This window comes from Stegastes partitus, unplaced genomic scaffold (assembly GCF_000690725.1).
Source record: "Stegastes partitus isolate 25-593 unplaced genomic scaffold, Stegastes_partitus-1.0.2 Scaffold251, whole genome shotgun sequence".
Classification (NCBI taxonomy): domain Eukaryota; kingdom Metazoa; phylum Chordata; class Actinopteri; family Pomacentridae; genus Stegastes; species Stegastes partitus.
Window position 1 is genome coordinate 70,582 of NW_007577982.1, and position 20,171 is coordinate 90,752.

General features: G+C 41.2%; 2 protein-coding genes across 6 annotated transcripts; one reads left to right on the forward strand and one right to left on the reverse strand.

Annotated features, from left to right (window-relative positions):
- Nucleotides 1-12,636, reverse strand: ddx42 (DEAD (Asp-Glu-Ala-Asp) box helicase 42). Of its 3 annotated transcripts, XM_008281921.1 has the most exons (18): nucleotides 8,681-8,748; nucleotides 7,181-7,399; nucleotides 6,919-7,069; nucleotides 6,765-6,826; nucleotides 6,370-6,406; nucleotides 5,866-6,018; nucleotides 5,669-5,773; nucleotides 5,293-5,412; nucleotides 5,034-5,210; nucleotides 4,775-4,903; nucleotides 4,568-4,667; nucleotides 4,423-4,470; nucleotides 4,238-4,335; nucleotides 3,248-3,524; nucleotides 2,891-3,117; nucleotides 2,656-2,766; nucleotides 2,348-2,464; nucleotides 1-1,315 (listed from the first exon to the last, which is right to left on the reverse strand). In XM_008281921.1, exons 2-18 carry the CDS (start codon nucleotides 7,390-7,392, stop codon nucleotides 707-709), a joined length of 2,733 nt encoding a protein of 910 aa, XP_008280143.1. In that variant the 5' UTR covers nucleotides 7,393-7,399; nucleotides 8,681-8,748; the 3' UTR covers nucleotides 1-706. The 3 variants fall into 3 exon arrangements, with proteins under 3 accessions (XP_008280143.1, XP_008280144.1, XP_008280145.1); XM_008281922.1 differs by lacking the exons at nucleotides 6,765-6,826; nucleotides 6,919-7,069; nucleotides 7,181-7,399; nucleotides 8,681-8,748 and adding an exon at nucleotides 12,624-12,636 and having other exon boundaries at nucleotides 6,370-6,478; XM_008281923.1 differs by lacking the exons at nucleotides 6,370-6,406; nucleotides 6,919-7,069; nucleotides 7,181-7,399; nucleotides 8,681-8,748.
- On the forward strand, nucleotides 8,795-20,152 carry strada (STE20 related adaptor alpha). Of its 3 annotated transcripts, XM_008281918.1 has the most exons (13): nucleotides 8,795-8,923; nucleotides 10,383-10,445; nucleotides 10,830-10,887; nucleotides 12,818-12,846; nucleotides 14,235-14,337; nucleotides 14,945-15,066; nucleotides 15,275-15,383; nucleotides 15,494-15,617; nucleotides 16,539-16,710; nucleotides 17,578-17,682; nucleotides 17,896-18,149; nucleotides 18,247-18,289; nucleotides 19,127-20,152. In XM_008281918.1, exons 2-13 carry the CDS (start codon nucleotides 10,434-10,436, stop codon nucleotides 19,280-19,282), a joined length of 1,287 nt encoding a protein of 428 aa, XP_008280140.1. In that variant the 5' UTR covers nucleotides 8,795-8,923; nucleotides 10,383-10,433; the 3' UTR covers nucleotides 19,283-20,152. The 3 variants fall into 3 exon arrangements, with proteins under 3 accessions (XP_008280140.1, XP_008280141.1, XP_008280142.1); XM_008281919.1 differs by lacking the exons at nucleotides 10,830-10,887; nucleotides 12,818-12,846; XM_008281920.1 differs by lacking the exons at nucleotides 8,795-8,923; nucleotides 10,383-10,445; nucleotides 12,818-12,846.
- The last annotated feature ends 19 nt before the right edge of the window (nucleotides 20,153-20,171 follow it).

The window sequence follows — 20,171 nt, forward strand, 5'->3', positions numbered from 1 at the left end:
TCGATGCCAAAGGTGTCTTTTTATTCAAAACTTGTCATTTTCCACGTTTGAACATTACACTTGAAATTCCTCTCAAACAAAACCATATTCTTGAAAAACATTTCAGAGCATAGACAGACTAAATGCCAAGGAAAGGCACTTCACTAAAACTTGAATACAAGACACAAAAAGAGCTATACACAGTTGTTTTCACATGTACTTGTGTGACTGTGAATCATCACAGAGTGCCTTCAATAATTAAACAGTTAGCTTTGAAGATTAACAAAATGCAAACATACAAACACGCTCGGCAAAGATCCGTTGGTGAAAAACGAAGCATGACGTTTTTTGCAAGCACAAAAGCATGTTAGGAGCTCGGTGAGAGGAAACAACAACAATACATCTTAACTTGAATTGTTTACTGACAGCAGTTTATTACAACTCTATTGCTCGATCCTATTGACTCACAGTAACAACAGTCTTCATGGTATATCTACAGTGGCCGTCTCTGAGCCGCTTCTGTTGGTCTGAACAACCTCTGCTGACTGAATCATGAGGTCCTAACCAACCTGAGAGGAGCGTCAGTTCACCTCCTGTTTATTCAAAATTCCCCTACAGTTCTGTGCTTGTGTCAGCCTCTGATATGCTGCTATCCGCCTATAGAGACAAGCTCATTATGGAGCAGTTGGTTGCACATATTATTCTATTGATGTGTTGGTTTTCTGATTTAGTTGTCCCATCTGCTCTTTCTACGTTTTGGTGGTTCAGGGACAGCAAAGCTATCGTCTCCTCTGTCCCTCCCCTCTCCACTCCCCCTGTCTCCCCCGTCCCTATCACTCCTTCGATCATCTCTGTCCCTCCTGCTTCCGTCTCCGTTACGACTGTCACTGTGGCGGCTGCTGCTGCTGCTGCTGCTGTAGCGGTCTCGGTCTCCGTAGCGGTCTCGATCTCTGTCCCCGTGGCGATCCCGGTCTCCGTAGCGATCCTCGCCACTATGCCGATCACTCCTGTCGCTGTGGCGGTGGTGACTGTCTCCGTGACGCCCCCGGTCCTCCCCGTGTCTGTCCCGTGAGCTGTCTCTCTGCGAGGGAGGCGCGAGTGGAGGGAAACTGAGCTGTGGACTGGGCTGAATGGTGGGTACTGAGCACAGGGAGCCAGCGCTGGTGAAACCCGGCATGGACAAGGTGGCACTGTTGGGCCGCTCTGAGCCGTTGGCAGCCTCTGTTGGCACCGAGCTCAGGCTGCCGGCGCTGGTCCAGCCTGAGGAGCTGCTAGACTTGGTGCTGAGCTTTGGGGGGCCACTGGATGCGGCTACAAAGTGGCTCTTATACTGAGCCTAGAAGAAAAGCGGGTATTGAGAATAAGTGGTTAGCTGCCTGGGAGGCAAAAGAAAGCCCAACAAAACTTCACAGTGAGGCTTTTATTGCCTCATAGAACAAACTGACCAAACATATCTGCACGCTGGTGATAAGAATGTTGATCAATCGAGTTACTTTGGTACGGTCCTGCTGACGTGACAAAAAGTAAGTAACAACTATTTATAAAATAGTATAAGAATAAACTTCACGGCATATAAAGATTTTATACTACAAGTAAAGTATTTGCAACTTGTCTACAGACGTACTGCACATTCACACGATTTGGCCAGTAAACTAAATGATGAGTCACTACAACGCAAAACATCAAACTATTTTAAACAATTTCTGCTTGACCATCTCTGATTTGTCTAAAACCTTTATAGCATAAAATGTGAACCTTTATAAAGACATTTCTGAAACTTCAGCTTGATAAATTAAGCAATTTCAGAGGTAACATTTTACACTATGTCAGCACGCAAAAAAATGTGCTGACATAGAACCAATCGTTTGGGACCGATCTATGCTATGAAATCTGTATTTTAAAAAAATAAAAAGTTAACATGCTCTAATTTGAGGAATAGTGACCTTCCTCAGCCACCGTCATCTTATGGTAGTCTGTGAAACTGCACTCAATTTCATCTATTATCTATACACCGCTTAATCCTCACTAGGGTTGTGGGGGGCTGGAGTCTATCCCAGTTGACTTAGGGCGAAGGCAGGGGACACCCTGGACAGATCACCAGTCTATCACAGGGCCACACTTAGAGACAGACAACCAAGCACACTCACATTCACACCTACGGACAATTTAGAATCACCAATTAACCTCAACATGTTTTTGGACTGTGGGAGGAAGCATGAGAACCCAGAGACAACCCACGCTGCACGGGGAGAACATGCAAACTCCACACAGAAAGATCCCGGGTGTCTTCACCGGACACATAAGCAGCCTTACAAAGTAATAATGGAACAAAACTAAGAAATACAGAAAAGATAGAAACAGGTAATACCTGGAAGGCTTGTTTCATAGCCGACATGCGGTCTCCCATTGCCCCAGTTGTTGGTTTGCTGTAGCCTTCAAAGCTACTGGTGGAAGACAACAAGCTGCTGCTGCTGCTGCTACGTTCCTGCACAGACAATATAGTTATTAATATCACTCAGACTTCCTGCCAAATGTCACAACAAATATCTCAGTCACAACAACTCATTATGAAGCTTGTACTACTTTCAGAATTAGAGGTGTAGTCTGGAGTATTTGTAACTATGATCATTTTGCTGATAATTTTACAGATTTACAGTCTCAAAATCAATTACTCACAGAACTTTCAGCTCCAAGGCCCGGTCTCTCTCTGTAACCAAGACCACCTCCACCAATGTTCAGTTTCTTTCCTTTACCACCCTTGAACCGCGATTTCCTGAACCAGGGATTCTAAAAAAAACCAAAAACATTAAAATACATTAAGCATTAAAAATTAAAAACACTCACTCTAAAAAGCAATGTGTTCAGTCCAGTTACTGTAGGGTTCTGTGATTATTTCACTTCTTCGCCTCACCTGCATGGCTAAATCCATCAGCTCTTTGGAAACAGACTGATTAGCTCCCTCCAGGTTCCGAACCAGGTCTCCAGCAAATGTGGTGTCTTTGCTGGTGAGGAGGGTGTAAGCGACGCCTTTCTCTCCAGCACGACCAGTTCGACCAATCCTGTGAGTGTGTGTGTCGATGTCCCGCGCCACGTCGTAGTTCACCACTGTGCGAATAGATGGGATGTCCAGACCACGAGCTGGGGAGGGGGAAAAAGAAAACAGTTGTCACTTCACTGAATGGGACACAATTTTCACTTCACAAGAAATGAAAGAAACAGGAAGTAGACAGCTTCTCCCATCTCCATTACGGCTCCGTCTTATACACACCAGCTACATCAGTGGCCACCAGAATGGGCAGGTTCTTCTTCTTGAAGTCACTGATGACCTTGTTCCTCTCACTCTGGTCCATGTCTCCGTGCAGGAGGCCCAGGCTGTAGCCCTCCTGCGTCAGGTTAGTAGCTAATTCCTCACAGTTGGCCTTCTTGGTGACGAAAATTAGGACTGAGCCAGTGGAGGTGAATTCGACCAGCCGCCGGATCAGCCAGCCCCATTTATCTGTCCCGCTGAGCAGCAGCTCCACCACCTGAGTCACATCCTCATTCGCCTTTTCAGAGAGGATGAAAATAAATACAATGTTTTGTTTTTTTTTACATTTTAATGACAATTTAAATGACGTAAATGACATAGAATTTCGCTTTTTCATTCAGTCAATGTTGGAAATCAAGCACAAAAATACACTTTCTCATTTTCTCGTTGAAGATTTTAGGAAAATGAAAACAGCACAACCATGGGTAGAAGTAAAGAGAACTGAAAAATGTCTTTCATGCGGTACAATACAATTTCAATGTCATATATCATAAAAAAAAAGAAAAAACAAAAGTTGAGTTGGTTGGTTGCATCAAGGAGCACAGAATATTTTGTTTTTGACAGACTCCGGTTACTGCCAACGTTTTATTTTTGGCAAATATTTAATTGAGCCATGCAGATTAAAATGATGGTAAAGAAAATTTCAGCTTAGCTTTTGTAAATCAAAAATAAATAACATTTAAAAAGTTATGAAATGGCATGTCACAGATGACGAGTTCAAGAATTGTTAAAAAGTTGAAAACCAAAAATTCTTTCTGTTTTCACAGTTTCTGGATGATAAATGGCGTAATTCTGGTCACTTTAAAAAGATAATGTGTCTTTAAAACCTGCCAGCAGGTTTTGGGGATCACAGGGTTAAAATTCTTTAGCTTCCAAGTAACAACTCTGTCTATTATAGTACCCTGAGAGCACACAGGCATGCTGAAAAAAGCACATTCGTGATATATTTACCTCTCCAATGTCTCCCTGCACCACACGAATAGGATCTACCAAAATGTCTCTGGCCAACCTCTCTATCTTCTTTCGAAACGTAGCACTGAACAAAAGGGCTGTGAAGGAAATCACAGAATATGAAAACGATATGCATTCGTGGCAATTATATTTGAAAAACATCAAGCACAAGAAAAATAACTTACTCTGTCTGTCTGGGCGAACATGGCTGGCGATAGATCTAACCTGATATTCTGAAAAGGTACAGAGAAAAAAACGTAACAAAACGTAAATATGCAGCAATGCAGAAAGCAGGTTTGCAAAATTTTTGCTGCAAGACAGATAACGCACCAAAACCCATATCAAACATGCGATCGGCCTCATCAAACACCAGGTATGTGACTCTCTGCAGGGACGTGGCCTTCTTTTTAACATGGTCAATCAGACGGCCCTGTGCAAACACACATTAATAGACAACCTCGCTTTTTAATATTTTTTTTCAATAGTGCTGTAAATATTTGATCCTTAGGAAGCAGGAAAATGAGAAAAGTTCTTTACCGGTGTGCACACCACAATCTCTGCTCCCTCCTGCAGAGCCTTGGCCTGCTCCCACATGCTGCCTCCTCCATAAACAGCTACAGAACGCAATGAGTAGGCTTTCCCAAAGCGCTTACATTCTGCATGGATCTAGCAAATATTAAAAGTCACACACATTAGTAAAGCAACACTCTTAACAATGTATTTTCAGTTAATACACCAGAAAATACCCTCTCTATACCTTGACAAAAATAGACTCAGCTCTCATCCCAGTTCTTACCTGCTGACAAAGCTCTCTGGTGGGGCACACAATGACTGCGATGGGTCCCTCTCCAGGCTCCAGCTCCTTCTGGTCCATGATATGAACCAGCATTGGCCAGATAAAGGCTGCAGTTTTACCACTGCCAGTTTTTGCAATCCCAATCATGTCACGTCCAGAAAGAGCGATGGGGACACCCTAAGAAACCAGACTCCCAATGAAGTAATTCCTCATTTCATTTTTAATCGTGTGGAAATCTTGAGATAAACTTGCACTGTACCTGACACTGAATCGGTGTGGGCTGAGTGTACTCAGACTTTCGAATTTGGTGCATTAGCTGCTCATCAAAACCAAAGTGTGCAAAGCTGGTACAAGGTTTTGGAGGGGCAGCACCAGACACCTGAGAAAGAAAGGACGGAGGGGGGGGGACACACACGACAGCATTTAGACAATTGATGATAAAGTGCACAACAGTTTGCACATTAAGAGGGTTCAACATTTTAAAGATTTTTAATACACAGCCAATGTTGCCGAAAATATTGGTGATAAAGTCTAAACTAAACAACCAGATCAAGATTAATGAAAACTACACGTGTATCACTTCATCACAATATAAATTTATAAAGCAATGTGCACGAAAAGAATACCAGACTTACTCGCAAGTTCAGTTTCTGTCTTAACTCCAACACTTGGGTTCCAGTCAGACTGCTGAGCTCCTCGTGCTCATTGTAAAAGTTTTTCTCAAAAGGTGGGTAATCAATCTATTAAAAAAAAAAACAACAAAGTGATGTTAAAAATCACAGCAAAATAGTTCACATTACACATAATAAATACAGATAAATGCCAACTGCACCTCTGAGTGGTCAATAGGAGGAAGCGGCAAGATGATTTTCTTGGTGGTCGAGGCGATTGGGTTCCCATCACTGTCATAATCAATGTTTTCCTCCTCTTCTTCTTGGGTCAACCCGGCTGTGGGATTCTCTGCCATGTAGCGGAAGTAGGCTTCCTGCAGAGAGTACAGCATTTCATGTGAAAAACTCAGCCTTTTTGCTGCTTAATACAGTCTCCAGGCACCAGAAACTGACAAACACCTGATAAGACATTCAGCTTTAAAACAGAAGCATAAATCACAGGATAATTATGACTCTCAATCTGAAGTCAATGGCACATTTCAAATTTTCTAACTAAACAAAGATGATCTTCACAAGATAAATAACTCCAAAATAAAGATCCTAAATGCAACCTGCATGGTGAGATAGAGGGGAAGGCAGGGAGCTTTATAAGATTAGAGAGGGTAGAGGGAAGACCTCTCTGATCGGCTGTGTAGTGGATTAAGAACTTTGGAGGGCTCACTCACTTGTTCATCCTCTTCTTCAATGTCATCTCGAATACCCCTGAAATGACAAGCGGAGAAAAAAAAAACTTCCCTGCGGCTCGTTCATACACCAAAGACAGCCCACATCCCACTCTGACTAAGTTCACTGTGCTTACCTGACAATATGTATTGAGCCAGCAAAGGCATTGCTGCAACTTTTGTACCAATCACACTAAAGCTAAATTGTTTTTTCCAAGTTAAATCAAGTGTGAAAATACAATTAAATCAATTCAAATTAACTCTTTAATAACCCAGAATTGTTAATACAGTTGTAATTCAACTGTGGGCAATCCCTTGTTTCCTGGTAAAATAACTTTTCTAAAGCATAATTTAAACACCTAGAGGAGACTAAGAAAAGAGCAAATGCAGAGTCTTACTTGGCTGACTTTTTCTCCTTTTCCTTTTCCTCTAGTTTCCGCATGTCTTTAGCTGCTTGGTTCTGAAATGAACAAAAAAAGGTACGGTTAGAAAACAGAACATTTGAAAATATATTCTAGTTTTGTCTCTGCCTAACTGTAGCAATCTTCTCACCTCAACCTCTGCCATGAAGGCATCCAATGGATCATCTTCACTGTCTGAGCCACCACCAGACTTCATCTGCTGCCGCGTGGGCGAGTTCTCAGCGGGGATGTATGGCAGATCCACATTGCTGCTGGACTCCTCCTCATCATCTTCAAAATACCTTGTTGAAAATGACAAGGGTGTGATTTTACATTCATTCAGTACCAAGGTGGAACTGAACATTTGCATAATTACATGCGCAGTACGTGCATAGGGGAGATGTAATACTCACGCATTTTCCTCATCGAAATTAGCTCTTTTTGTTCCTATTTTGTAGAATGATGGGAGCTGCTGGTTCTTCCCATATCCCCCGCCTGACCCTGTGGCTCCAAATGATGTGTGAGATTTTTGAGGGAGGTGAGGCTCCTCTTTTTTCCCTGCAAGGGAAAATCCTCCAAAACCAAAACCTCGCTTCACACCTGGACCACCTTTGCTCCAGTTCATGGTTATGCTGGGAAAACAAGAGGAGAGCAAAACCTTCACAGTCTTAATATCCCTGTGCTATTAAACCAAAACTTGTTTTAAAAAAATTGTATTTATTTGTCTGTCTTATTTCTTTGTTGAAGGTACTTCCAATAAAACTAGACTCCACACTTGTGTAAATCATGGAAAACTCTCTTCAGCTTTCCATTCAATCAGCAAGAAACACCTAAAACAAGTGTATTTTGGTGGATGTTCATCAAATCAAAATGATAATTTGAAACAAGGATATACTCTTAGGAGCACATCTGACCAAGGGTTTAAACAAGAATTGCCACAATTGATCAATAAGATGTCAACTATAAAATTCATCACCAACTTTTCTGCTTTTGCTTATTATGGGAGGAGGAATTTCTTGTCACCATGATAAAATTTGGCCGATTTTCTTAATGGCCTGTCCTTGTCTCTTCATATCATTTTCCAAGTAATTGTTTCCCTGATCCTCTTTTAGTTATTACCTTACTGTTTCACTTCATACACGTATTGGGTGGAAATATGTAATACTTTAGTAAATGCATTAGTTTGGGTGTTATTGCACTGGAACAGCTAAATACATACTAGCCACTGGTCTCGGCTTGAGGAATGGAAGTAGGAACCCACTTTATCTCCTCATAGATTTTGTTTTACACCTCCACATTCTTAAGACATACAACACGCAATAAAATGGATTTTAGCTACATGGGATATTTGAAATCAACAATGGGTGCAAAGCCATGTTGCTGTGCAGCTGTGCACGTTAAACACAAGACGAATGTTCCAATGAAAACTCGCAATTTCTAAAACATCTTTATTAATGCCAGTGGAAGTACGCATATTTTCAAAAAAATAAAAAAAGCAATAATACATTTATTAGATAGATTTCAATTGCAGTTCCGATAGTGACAACATTGCAAGGCTAAAAAAAACTGACGTAACTGCGTTAACATAAAGCTAGTTAGCAATTAGCTTACTAACGACGGTACGCAGTGTTACAGTATTATGATTCAATTTGCTAGGTCAAAGTCACTATTTTGTATTTTACCCATTTGACAACAGCATTATTCCGGTAACGATTTATCTGTACAACATGTTAGCGTTAGCTCAAGGCCGCGGTGAGGCCGAGAAGGAGGTGTGCGAGGTTGGGGTCGACAGTTTGCCGTGACTGTGGTGAATTTAAGGGTATTTCACAACCACCTGCATTATATAGTAACAATTCTAGTTGCTGAATGTGTCAATAATTAGCAAAAATTAAGCACAGGCTGTATTTATTTACCTGCTTGTGATGCCAGTAAAAGCGCCAGTGTTTTTAGTAGACCCAGCGGGGTTTGCGTCATCAGTGTGCGCAAGGTTTCTCTGTGGGCGTGTCGTGATTCGTGCGCGACACGGCGCTCAGCACCAAGAAAGCGCAGCAGAGAGCTGTCAAAAACATCCTGCTGGAGAGGATGGGTCGCTAAATAAGTTGCCCTAAAATACAGTATCAATCCCACCAGGCCTTGAGCTTCTGAACAGAACAAAGGTAAGTTATTAAGATGTTAAAATTATGCAGTTTCTTGTCGTTAAAATAAGTCAGGATAGCCGCTTTAGCTAACGGTAATTTACTAGCCTGCGCCCTCCATCATGGCAACATTAGCGAGCTTTTAGCAGCAACTGGGATCTTCTTCTAACAAGCTCGCTATTAGTGAGTTATTTGTATTTTGTAGGTCTGTTCGAGCTACTTTATTGGAGGGGTGCACCTCTGTTTGCATAATAACCATTATTATTCCAGCGTGTGGATGTGCATGTTGGCTGCTCTCAGTTTTAAAATCAGCATTAACAAAGATCAGAATTCATACCAGCACTAACCACCGAGACTTTAGCTAGCTGTAGGTAGAGTTTACTTTGCAAGGTTTAATAATAACGTTAGACAATGATAATAACTTACATGCATGACACGGACGAGGGAACACAAGTTAATACGTTTGGCGGAGTACAAAACAAAAGTGTTTACACGCAGTCTCACCTACGATTCAAAATATTGTTTAATTTCAGCAAATGTGTGCTATGTTTTAGTAAATGATATGTATTTTGATACAGTGTGATAGAACTCTACAGTTTACCAGATGATAATGAGCACGACAGACCCCAACTAGGGCTGCACAGTTTTGGGGAAAGCTATCATTGCAATATTTTGATTATCTACAATATATATTTCTATATGAAAAAGAAGACTTGAATATCCCTGTTTGGGAAGACTTTGTATTCCTAAAATCATTTAGTTTGTCAGTGGGTGCATCACCATAGAAAATAATACATTTGGAACCTTTCTCATAAGGTGTAACTCTGGCAAAGACCTCCTAAAGTATATATATACATATATGTTTTTGTTTACTTTGGATGGCATTTGGTGTTCTGGCTTTGCACTGGTTATACAGAGCTTTTTGGTGCAGTCGAACAAATCAGTCATGTTGCCTTGTGTAGTAAAAACAATTGCAAAAAACACTGCATAGGCACACAGTACCTGCTACTGATCAATGTCATCCTTTCTGTCGATGAAATATTTCCATACAACTGATATTGCATTTCTTTTGCAATCAAATAATTTATGTTTTTCTCCTGTTCCTCTCATTTTGCTGTGCACATGTGAAGCTTGCGTGTCAACAAACTGTAAATACAGTAAATAAAAAAATTAGAGCACCCGAGAATCCTAGGATCTGATTAAATTGTGTTCTGTCGGACAGACTTCTTTTGTAGATTAGTCATGAAAACCATGCAGTGTTTCTCTTTGTATTAAACAGCAAAAAAATGTCCGCATGATGTGTTTTGGTTCCTTTACCTTGTTTCTATTTGGCTATTGTGCATGTGCACATCGTGATGTCGATGTTTAAAACTAAATGTTGTGCTGTCCACAGGGATCACAACCACAAGTGACTTTTGTCAGCAGTAGGAGACCAAACATAAACATCCTTCATAGTTTCTTTTTTAACTTGTTTTCACAGGTATTTGCTGTAGGTGTTTTCGGCATCATTGTAACACACTCCAGAGGATCCATGTCTTTTCTTGTAAGTGTTTTCCAAGTACCTACAATTTTAGACATAGGCTGACAGGGCTGGTTTCCTGGACAAGGATGAAGTGTCATCCTTGATCTAGGAATAAATCTGAGTGCCTTTTAATCATATCTCCTCTGATCTTTGTTAGTGGTGGAATGAAAAGGATTAATCCATGTTAAGGGAAATCATTATTGTATTAATGTCTGTAACGTTTCTATGACTTTATCTTTCACACAAAGATGTAGAAAACTTTTACAGCTTCAGATTACATTGTCAGTATTAACCATCATAGTCAACAGCTTTAAATATGTATGCGTTTCTTGGAACCTTTCCTTATTCTCGCTTGCATTTCTCTCTTTTTTTCCATGTCTGTTATTAACCCTCTGTGTCTGTCAGCGTTGGGTTTCTGAGAAATTGAGTGTGGAGAGCCTGCGGGATTTGGAGTTATTTGGAGGTGAGGTTCAAGCCAAACCAATTTGCAGCAAATGGATTCAGCTTTCGTAAACCACTGACTACACATTAGGTCATTCATCAGTGCAAACAGAAAACAGCATTAAGTTTTGATTGAAGCTCTGTTCTAAGTGACTATTTGCTTTGCTCTGCTTCTCAGACGTCATCCCTGAATTACAATTAGGAAAGTTTTCCATTCACTTAGTCATCTGTTACATGCCTTGAGCATTATTTTCTCATTGTTTCTGTTTCCCACCAAACTCGATCAGAGGACAGTACAAACAAAATCACTTGCTAATTAATGTCTCATGCGATTGTCTTATATAAAAAAAGGTCTGTGCTGTTTGATTCGATGCTTCTTGTGCATTTTTAAAAATATTCTGTGATAAATGGTTGCATACTTGTTTTTTGCTGTCAAGTATTTTGTCGTGCCTAAATTTGGCTTCATCTTTGTGGTGTATTAAGTTGCAGTGACACCTTTCACATCAGTGGTGATTACAAATAGGATGTACATGCATGTGTGTGCTGGTGTATGTCCTTCATGGTATCATAAATTACAAAATGGCAATTAAGAGAAGTCTAAGTTAAAAAGTCGTGAGTTCATACCATTACTGCATCACATATGTAATTCAGTTTAATTTAACTTGTGACTTACCAAACATCCATAGTGCTATCAGCTGGTTGCTTGATCCACAGAGTCCAGAGGGTTGAACTATGTTGAGCAGCTTTTCCACTCACTTTATCTTACTTCTGACCAACTGACGTGTTTACATACATCAGTGACATTAGCACAAAGCACGTGCATTATAAGAATTTATGACTGACATTTATTTTGACTGGCAGTGTTTAGCTTTTGGTTCGACAGTATGATGTAATTTCATCACAACAGAAGATGTGAGTGAATAAATGTTGGCGGTAGTTTATGGATGTGTTCTGCAACTTGGGATTTTGTGTACCAGCACAGAAATACAAATATATGCCCATGATATAACATGGCAGGTTGAAAAAAGTTTGAATGTTCATCCAAGCAAAGTTGATGTAGTTTGTTTTGTTATCCGAGTAAACTGTTCACTGTTGGCTACTGAGGTGCTTCTCTAAACAGACTCCAGTTTAAAGTCTTGTACAAGAGGTCGATCATTTTAGAAGGTGATGCGAGAGTTTCTCATTCACTTTTCCCAGAGATCTGCCAGAACACTTTGATCTAGGCCAACCACCTTCCATCCATAAATCTTTGTCCTGTGGGCTAACTGGGTGGGCTGATGTGATGGATGGCATGTTCACAAAAGTTCATGTAAATAAACAGTCAAGACCAAGCGAATGTGAGTCCTGAAAACATACATTTTCTTGTAATAATACTTATTTGGAAAAACGTTTTGAGGCATGTGCCTTAACTGTTGGACTACCAGGTTGCCTCGATAATCTGTATAATACGTGGCACATTGTTGAAGTTTTGAGTATTAAGCAAATGTTCTGGGATGGATCATGCTTTATTTTTTTGCAAGCTTTCCCTCATTTTTGTTTTATTGCTTGCAGCTCTTTGCTCAGGTTTGCATGTTTGCTCAAGTGTATCATTTCTGTTTTGGTTGTGCTCTGTTCCCTTTGCTGTACATAATACCTGGAAGAATCTGTAGCGTTTAGCCCGATTTTTTTTTTTATTTGCTTTGGGAAGAAAATGTTTGATGCCTTGTGAGCAGATGTGTGTACCTATTGTTAGCTGCGCGTCACTCTGTGGGTGGTCACCTGAAACACAAAGCTGCTGCTTTTAAAAAAAAAACCCTGGGAAACCAGTGAAGGTCATCTATCAAATACTGCTGCATGCAGCAAACCCTCAATTCCAATGCGTGCCAGTTCCAAAGCTTCTCTAAACATCGATCCTTCTCTTGTTTTGTCTGTGTACATGTTTTTATGTCATTGATGTGGTTTTTCTACCCCAGAGCAAGCTCAGGGACTCTCTCACAGGAAAGTAAGTGTGGTACTCCTGTCACTGCATCATCACCCCCCACATGTGCCTTTTGTGTATGTGCGTGCATGCATGTATATGTATGTGCGCACACAGATTTATACTTTAGAGGAATCCACAACCCCCCAAGGCTTTGCACATTTCTGTATGCATGAGCGTTCAGTTCATGACACACGCTGTACATGCTCGTAGCTCAGAGGGCCTTTTCACCTCACTCACCAGGACTTCTGCTACTATGTAGCTTTTTCCCTGCAAAGAGAACAAGCGATTCTCTTATAAGCCTATTTAAATGGTTCTGTCTGAGTCTTTGGTGTGCTGTTAACATGCTGTGCTCCAGGCGACTGCTCTGTTTTTGGATTTTTATGTCTGTTTGTAACCCCACGTAAAGTCTTGACTAATTTTTTTGAGGATATTTTTATGTTGAAGGTGACCTGATGTAGCGTCACACTTCGACTGTGGTCCCTGCAGCCGGCTAATGGATATATGGATGGAGTTCCATGTGTTCAGCTTAGTGCAATGCATGGCGACCCCTTCTAGATCTGATCACAGTGGCAGGGCCTAGTGAACCCCATGTGATTAGATGACATTTACAAAGCAATGGCTGCCAAAGCATGTCTGACTTTGCTGTCATGCCGGTTTTAAAGTAAAATGCATAAATACAAAATCATTTGGCTTAACATATTTTGGAACCATCCACATATGGAGCAACTGTGTGTTCCTGATCTTAAAGTCTGCTTAGTTGGATACAATAATTCTCAATTTTGAATGTGTCTTTATTTTTGTCACCATGGAAACAGTCCAAATATTTATACATCTTGCCTTCATTTGCCGCCACAGCTTGCTACTGCAATCTGTCCATTTCCATCATTTCAATGGCCATAAATTGATGGAATTAAGGAGTCCTCACTGCCAAGAAAATTAATTTTTCTCTACGTATGTCTGTGATGTAAAAGTCTGAAAGGATTTCTCATAGGTTTTGCATTGACTGCACTATTATTATTCGACAAGTTGTTAATCTAAGAGAAACCGCACAAGAGCATTGATGCACTTTAACTGTCTGAGGCCATACAAACAACATGTAGAGTTTTTTTTTATTAAGGGGAGCTATGGTGCTGGAATATGTTTCAACTATTAGACATACTGTAGATACTTGTACTCGCTATATATTTTGCTGGTTATTGTTTGTCAGTGTGTGTTACTAATGTCTTCTAATTCCACTAGTGCCTTGGGTCATGCTAACACACCTCAGTCTGTTCTCTGATGCTTTTTTTTAACAGATGTCACACATGGTAGTCACTCACAAGCCCTTTGTCACAATACTGCTCTGTAACAAACAAAGTCTGTGTCAGAAGAGATCTTAATTCACCTTGTTTCCTCCCCTCCACCTCCAGGCCCATGAGGACAGTCAGGAGAGTCTGACCTCCCTCCCCCGTCGAGACACCATGGGCAGCTTCCTCCCTGACAGCAGCTCATATGAGCTCCTCACTGTTATTGGTACGTAAAAACAAAGACACGCCCGGACACTGCTGCTCGTATTGATTTCAATGTACACAGGTTTCTGTCAGTCTTTTTATGGCATTGAGGCATTCGCAGCAGTGGAAAGTAACTGTACGTTTACGCAAGCACTATGTTTAAATACAATTGAGACTTTACTATTTTCTATTCGTGCTACTTAATGCTTTCACTCCACTACATTTCAGAGGAAAATGTTGTACTTTCTGCTCCTTCATTTATCTGAAAGTTTTTTGAAGATGAAGATTTTACACAATAGATTATATAACAACCTTTTAAAATACAACACCTTGGTAATGATTAATGTCACAAACTGTTCTGTGAATATAAATACTGATAGAAGAAATACTGATATTGCACAGATGTATCTATATTGCACAGATTCTCCTATATGTAGAGAAATTGATATTATTCAGTGTTTTAAAATGACAAAATATTCACCAGTAACTGTTAAGACTGTTAAGTTATGTTGTTTCTTTTGTATTTTACAACATTTATAAAGCATTAATATTCAAACAAAAGGACTGGGAGCATAACTGTGAGGGTGGCATGAATATTTCATAAAATGAGTTCTGTTTGTGTGCTTCAGGTCGGGGCTTGGACGACTTGATGACTGTGAACTTGGCTCGATACAGACCCACAGGGGACCATGTCGCCATCCGACGGATCGACTTGGAGTCGTGTACTAATGACATGGTTACTTACCTGCAGGTCTGTATCATCGCTCGACCCCATCAGTCTGTGTGACTCAGCTCCTCTGTCCTCTTTATTTCACCTCAGTGCTTCATTGGGAGTTCTTATGTAACCCTTGTCCTTTCTTTATTGCCTATTCTTGTGTGTCTAATTACATCCAGTCTAATCTTCTCTTCGCTGTCATCTTGACATAATAAGGTGTAATTTCCTCTCCTCTGTCCCCCAGGGCGAACTACATGTGTCAAAGTTGTTTCACCACCCCAGTATTCTACCCTACAAGAGTGTCTTTATAGCTGAGAATGAACTGTGGGTCATCACACCCTTCATGGCTTGTGGTAAGAAATGCACTTAAACTATTGTGTTGCCTCGCATGTAATAATAGAATGTAAATGATAGTGTAAAGCAGCTCTCTCGTCATGATTATCTATGTTTGATGATCTTGCAGGGTCAGCGAGAGATCTCATCTGCACACATTTTACAGATGGTATGGGTGAGCTGACCATAGCGTACATTTTGCTCGGCATGCTCAAAGCCCTCGAATACATCCACCACATGGGATATGTGCACCGGTAAGACACACGTTTACAGTGAGTGAGTGATAAAGGGAGGTGTTTTTAACCTTCTGAACCACAAAGCCAGCACGTTATCTTTAAAATGTCACCAAAATTACACCTTTTATCACAGCCGCAAACTGCAAAAACAGAAAGATTTACTGGACTTTTTGACATTCTGTTAGAAAAACTGACCAGATCTAAGCTTGAAATCAAGATATCTTCTCAAAATCACTGTTTTCTACATGTTATGGTAACTGTGGACCCTTTGAAATAATTTTTTCCCAATGCTTGTAAAATGAATAGTGAAAGAAATTCCACTTCATTTTTTTTACGATTCATGGCAATATAACTTGGTCATAGTACACAGAAGACATTTCTGATTTGTCTCTAAATCTGTTTATGGTTGTTCTGTTTTCATAGAGGTGCAGGACTTTATATTGCAGCGAATAATGAGCCCACAGTGAGTAAAAATGTGACAGCAACAAAAAACAAATGCCCAGAAACTGCCTGGGGTTCAGAGAGTTAAAGGTGGATATTACTACATTTTAAAAGATCATAACAAAGCAACAACAAATATATTCAATATTTTTATTCTGTGCCACACTGGAATGGTTTATTGACTGAAGAAACCAAAAAAACAATAATAGCAGGAGACAAGTTCATACATAGTTATTGGATAATTTGGATTAAAAAACTGCATCACCAACCCTTTTCTTTTTATTTGTCTATTATTAGGAATGTGCTAGTTCACGGAGTTAAATTCTGTCTTGCTAATTGATTGGGTTTTCGTGTGTTTTTGAAGTACAAGCCAATGTTTCTTCATAATATGCGAAACTAAAAAGACGACAATATGGAATGAACTGATATACCAGTCAAACCTACACTTCATTCCAGTTTGAAGTGACATCCAATATCTTAACTGTCTTGGCTGCGTAGGAGTGTGAAGGCCAGCCACGTGTTGATCTCTGCGGATGGACAGGTCTGCATGTCAGGTCTGCGCAGCATCTTCAGTCTGATCCGTCACGGCCAGAGAGCCAAAGTGGTCCACGACTTCCCTCAGTACAGCGTCAAGGTGCTGCCCTGGCTCAGCCCCGAAGTGCTGCAACAGGTACTGCAATCTACTGCTGTTTAATACAGTCTCTACCTCTTTTTGGAGAAGTTTTAGAAATGCTGTTCTGCAGACAAAGTTTCAAGGTTTTCTTACACTGTGTCCAGTAGCAAAATTGCAAAGGACTGTAAGAAAAGTGATGAAATTCTGAGGTTTAGGGCCGAGTGTGAACCAGCGGAGATGAGAATCAGCTTTGGAAACCGATGGCATCCCTCTAGGTTGGGAAGGAGTGGTTGCCCAAAGTGAAGAAGTTAAAGAATGTCATGTTCTTGTTTATGAGTGACGGGAAATGGAGTGTGAAATTGAGATGAACTGGTGCAGCATCAGCAGCAATGCGCATGTTGTACCAAACTATTGTGGTGAAGAGGGAAGGTAAAGCTCGAGATTTACTTGTTGATCGACATTCCAACCCTCACCTGTGGTCATGAGCTCTTGATAGTGGCTGACTAAAAGAATGAGGCCGTGAGATATAATCAGCAGAAGTGGGTTTCCCTTTGAAGGGTAGCTGAGCTCAGCCTGAGAGATACAGCCAGATAGCTGCTGCCCTGTCTTATCAAAGGAGCCAGCTGAGGTAGTTCAGCTATCAGATTAAGATGCCGCCTGGGTGCCTTCCTTTGGAGGTTTTCTGAGCAAATCCAACAAAGAAGAAAGCCTAAAGTAGACTCAAACTCGCTGGAGGGGGTAACATATCTCATCTGGCCTGAGAACACCTTGGAAACCCCCGGCAGGAGCTGAAATATGTTGGGAAGGGGGATGTCTGGAATGCCCTGCTTAGCCTGATGTCACTGTGACCCAGCTTTAGATAAGCAGAAGAAAATGGATCGACAGTGATGAAATTGACAGCTCTTTTGTATTTGTTTTTCTCAGAATCTACAGGGCTACGACTCTCGATCAGACATCTACAGTCTCGGCATCACAGCCTGTGAATTGGCCAATGGACACGTGCCATTCAAAGACATGCCAGCTACACAGGTGAGCAGAAACCTATCAGCGCTGGACTGTCGCTTTTTGTGCTGTAGAAAGTAGTTCCGTCTTGAAAATCATGGCAAGATAAATACAGCAAAGAGTATTGGGGCAAAGTTCAGTTGAAAAAACTGGACATTGACAGGGCCCACTCTTATAAACTTGGAGGTAAAGTTCGCTTTTATCTGAAATCAATAGATTTAAACAACATCACCTCCACAGATGCTGCTGGAGAAGCTAAATGGGACAGTGCCATGTCTGCTGGATACCACCACTATCCCCCCGGAGGAGCTGTCGATGAAGCCGTCTCGCTCTGGTGCTGACTCGGGGATCTGTGAGGGTCCAGGAGCAGGACCAGTCCGGCACTCTAACGGGGAGCCCTCCTCCTCGTCGGGAGGACATCCCTACAACCGGACGTTCTCCCCACACTTCCACGGCTTCGTTGAGCTGTGTCTGCAGCGAGACCCAGAGAAGAGGTTGGCCCAACTCAGCCTGCATGGTTAAAAATTGTATTGGAAATGCTTTCTAGAATTAGAAAGATTGAGACGCTAATTATTTTCTGTTTTCTTTTAGACCATCTGCCACCACTCTCATCTGTCACCCCTTCTTCAAACAGGTGTGTAAGATAGCAGGTCAATCCTGGTATTATCACTCATATCAACAACTACAAGTTTCTGTTATTTTAGTTGGATAAGCTAAGATGAAATAGACTTTACTGGTCCCTTACTGGGAAAATTCATTAGCACCTAAGAAATGTATGTTCAATCCAAATGCCATTTCCTTGTCATTTCTGTTACTGTAACTTGCAAGGCTTTGGTTTTCATCAGGTTTTTATGGTGTTTCAGTACTGGGAAGCACTTTTCTAAAGATGTAAAGTACAGTATGGAGACATAATTAATCGAACATGTACAGATTTATCAAACATGTAGATCAATCTTGAGGGTCACAAATTCCAGCCACTTTAGTGTTTTCTGAAAATGCTCCAACCTGCTACATTCTACTTTGAATATAGTAATGCAGGACAGATTAACGCTGTGTTACAAATCACATACTTTGTCTTTATACATTCAATGTGTACTACAGGTGCCCTCACAAAGTATGTACGGTTTCATGCAGCATGTGTACAACCGGGACATAGTACTTTTTCATAGTATAATACCTTAAGCTTTGACCATCACAGTCTCTAATGTGATATTAGCTGTAATCTGACCACTCTCTGTGATGTAACTGAGGATTGTGGGTGTATGCTGGCTTGCATACTGCAAAATACAGCTAGATGTAGAAGAACATCCAGGTGTTTTTGGCACACTACATTTGACATACCTTTGAGGTATACTACATCTTTTTCTGGGACACTATGTTGTAAGATATAATGGGTCTTGGAACCCACCCTTAGTTTTGTTAAACAAACATCTTGATTAAGTTTGCCCTCCAAATGTTTTTGTTCTCTCAGATTAAACGCCGACCGTCTGAGGCGCTGCCCGAGCTGCTGCGGCCCGTGTCGCCCATCACCAGCTTCGAGAGCTCCCAGCAGCAGGACTCTCCCTCTGGACTAGCCAGCCTGGAGTCCGGTCTCAGCCACCTGGAAGTGGACGACTGGGACTTCTGACAGCAGAGGACTTGGCGGGGAGACGCTCGTAGGATGAGAAGCTCTCTGAGCAGACAGAACGAGATTTGTTTTTCTAATGGTCCCCTTGTAAATAACACAAATCTCAGACTAAAAGGAGTTGCTGTTCTCAGAGTTCTCAGAGAGAGGTTAAAAGCCAGCAGCCATCTTGCCTCTTTTTGATGTCTCTCACATGCTTGTGTTCTCTAGATATGCACAAACTCTTGCACTGCACTGATGGCCTCTTTCTCACAAACACACACACACACCTGTTTACAGATTGTACATTACAAGCCCCATGGAGCCAAAACACAACAGGACTCCTCTGTTCCTCTTGCTGCTACTGAGGTGTCAGAGGAGGGTCTACGGATGTAGATGTAGCCTAAAGATTCTCATGAAACGGATCAGTGGGAAGCTGCTACTTAATATTCGGAGGGGACGCTCTACCTCTTGTGTGATCACGGCCGCTTGAAGTGGCCCATCTGCTCGGTGAGACCACCATAAGGGTGCACGGCGGTCCTCACGGCTGACTCAGTTAGCCCTCTGCACCAGACGGAAAGTCTCATGTAGGGTCAACTAAATGAACAGCATGTACACATGTTTCTTAGCTCTCTGCCTGTGTTACAGTATAAACTACATCTCATGCTTCAGGCCTCTCTTTTGTTGCACAGAGGTTCAAATTAACTCGTTAGTTTAACCTTCCAAGCATAGAAGTATGTATTTCCTTGAACTTACTCTGGGTGTTACTCATGTCAAAAGTGAATGTTTTACTGGTGCTTGTTTTGTCTGCATGTACATTTGAAAAGATGAGGGCAAAGCAAAGTGTTGCAAGTATCAGACTTGACTTTTAAAAATAAATTTGGTTCGCTTTAATGTTTTAACTTGATGGCAC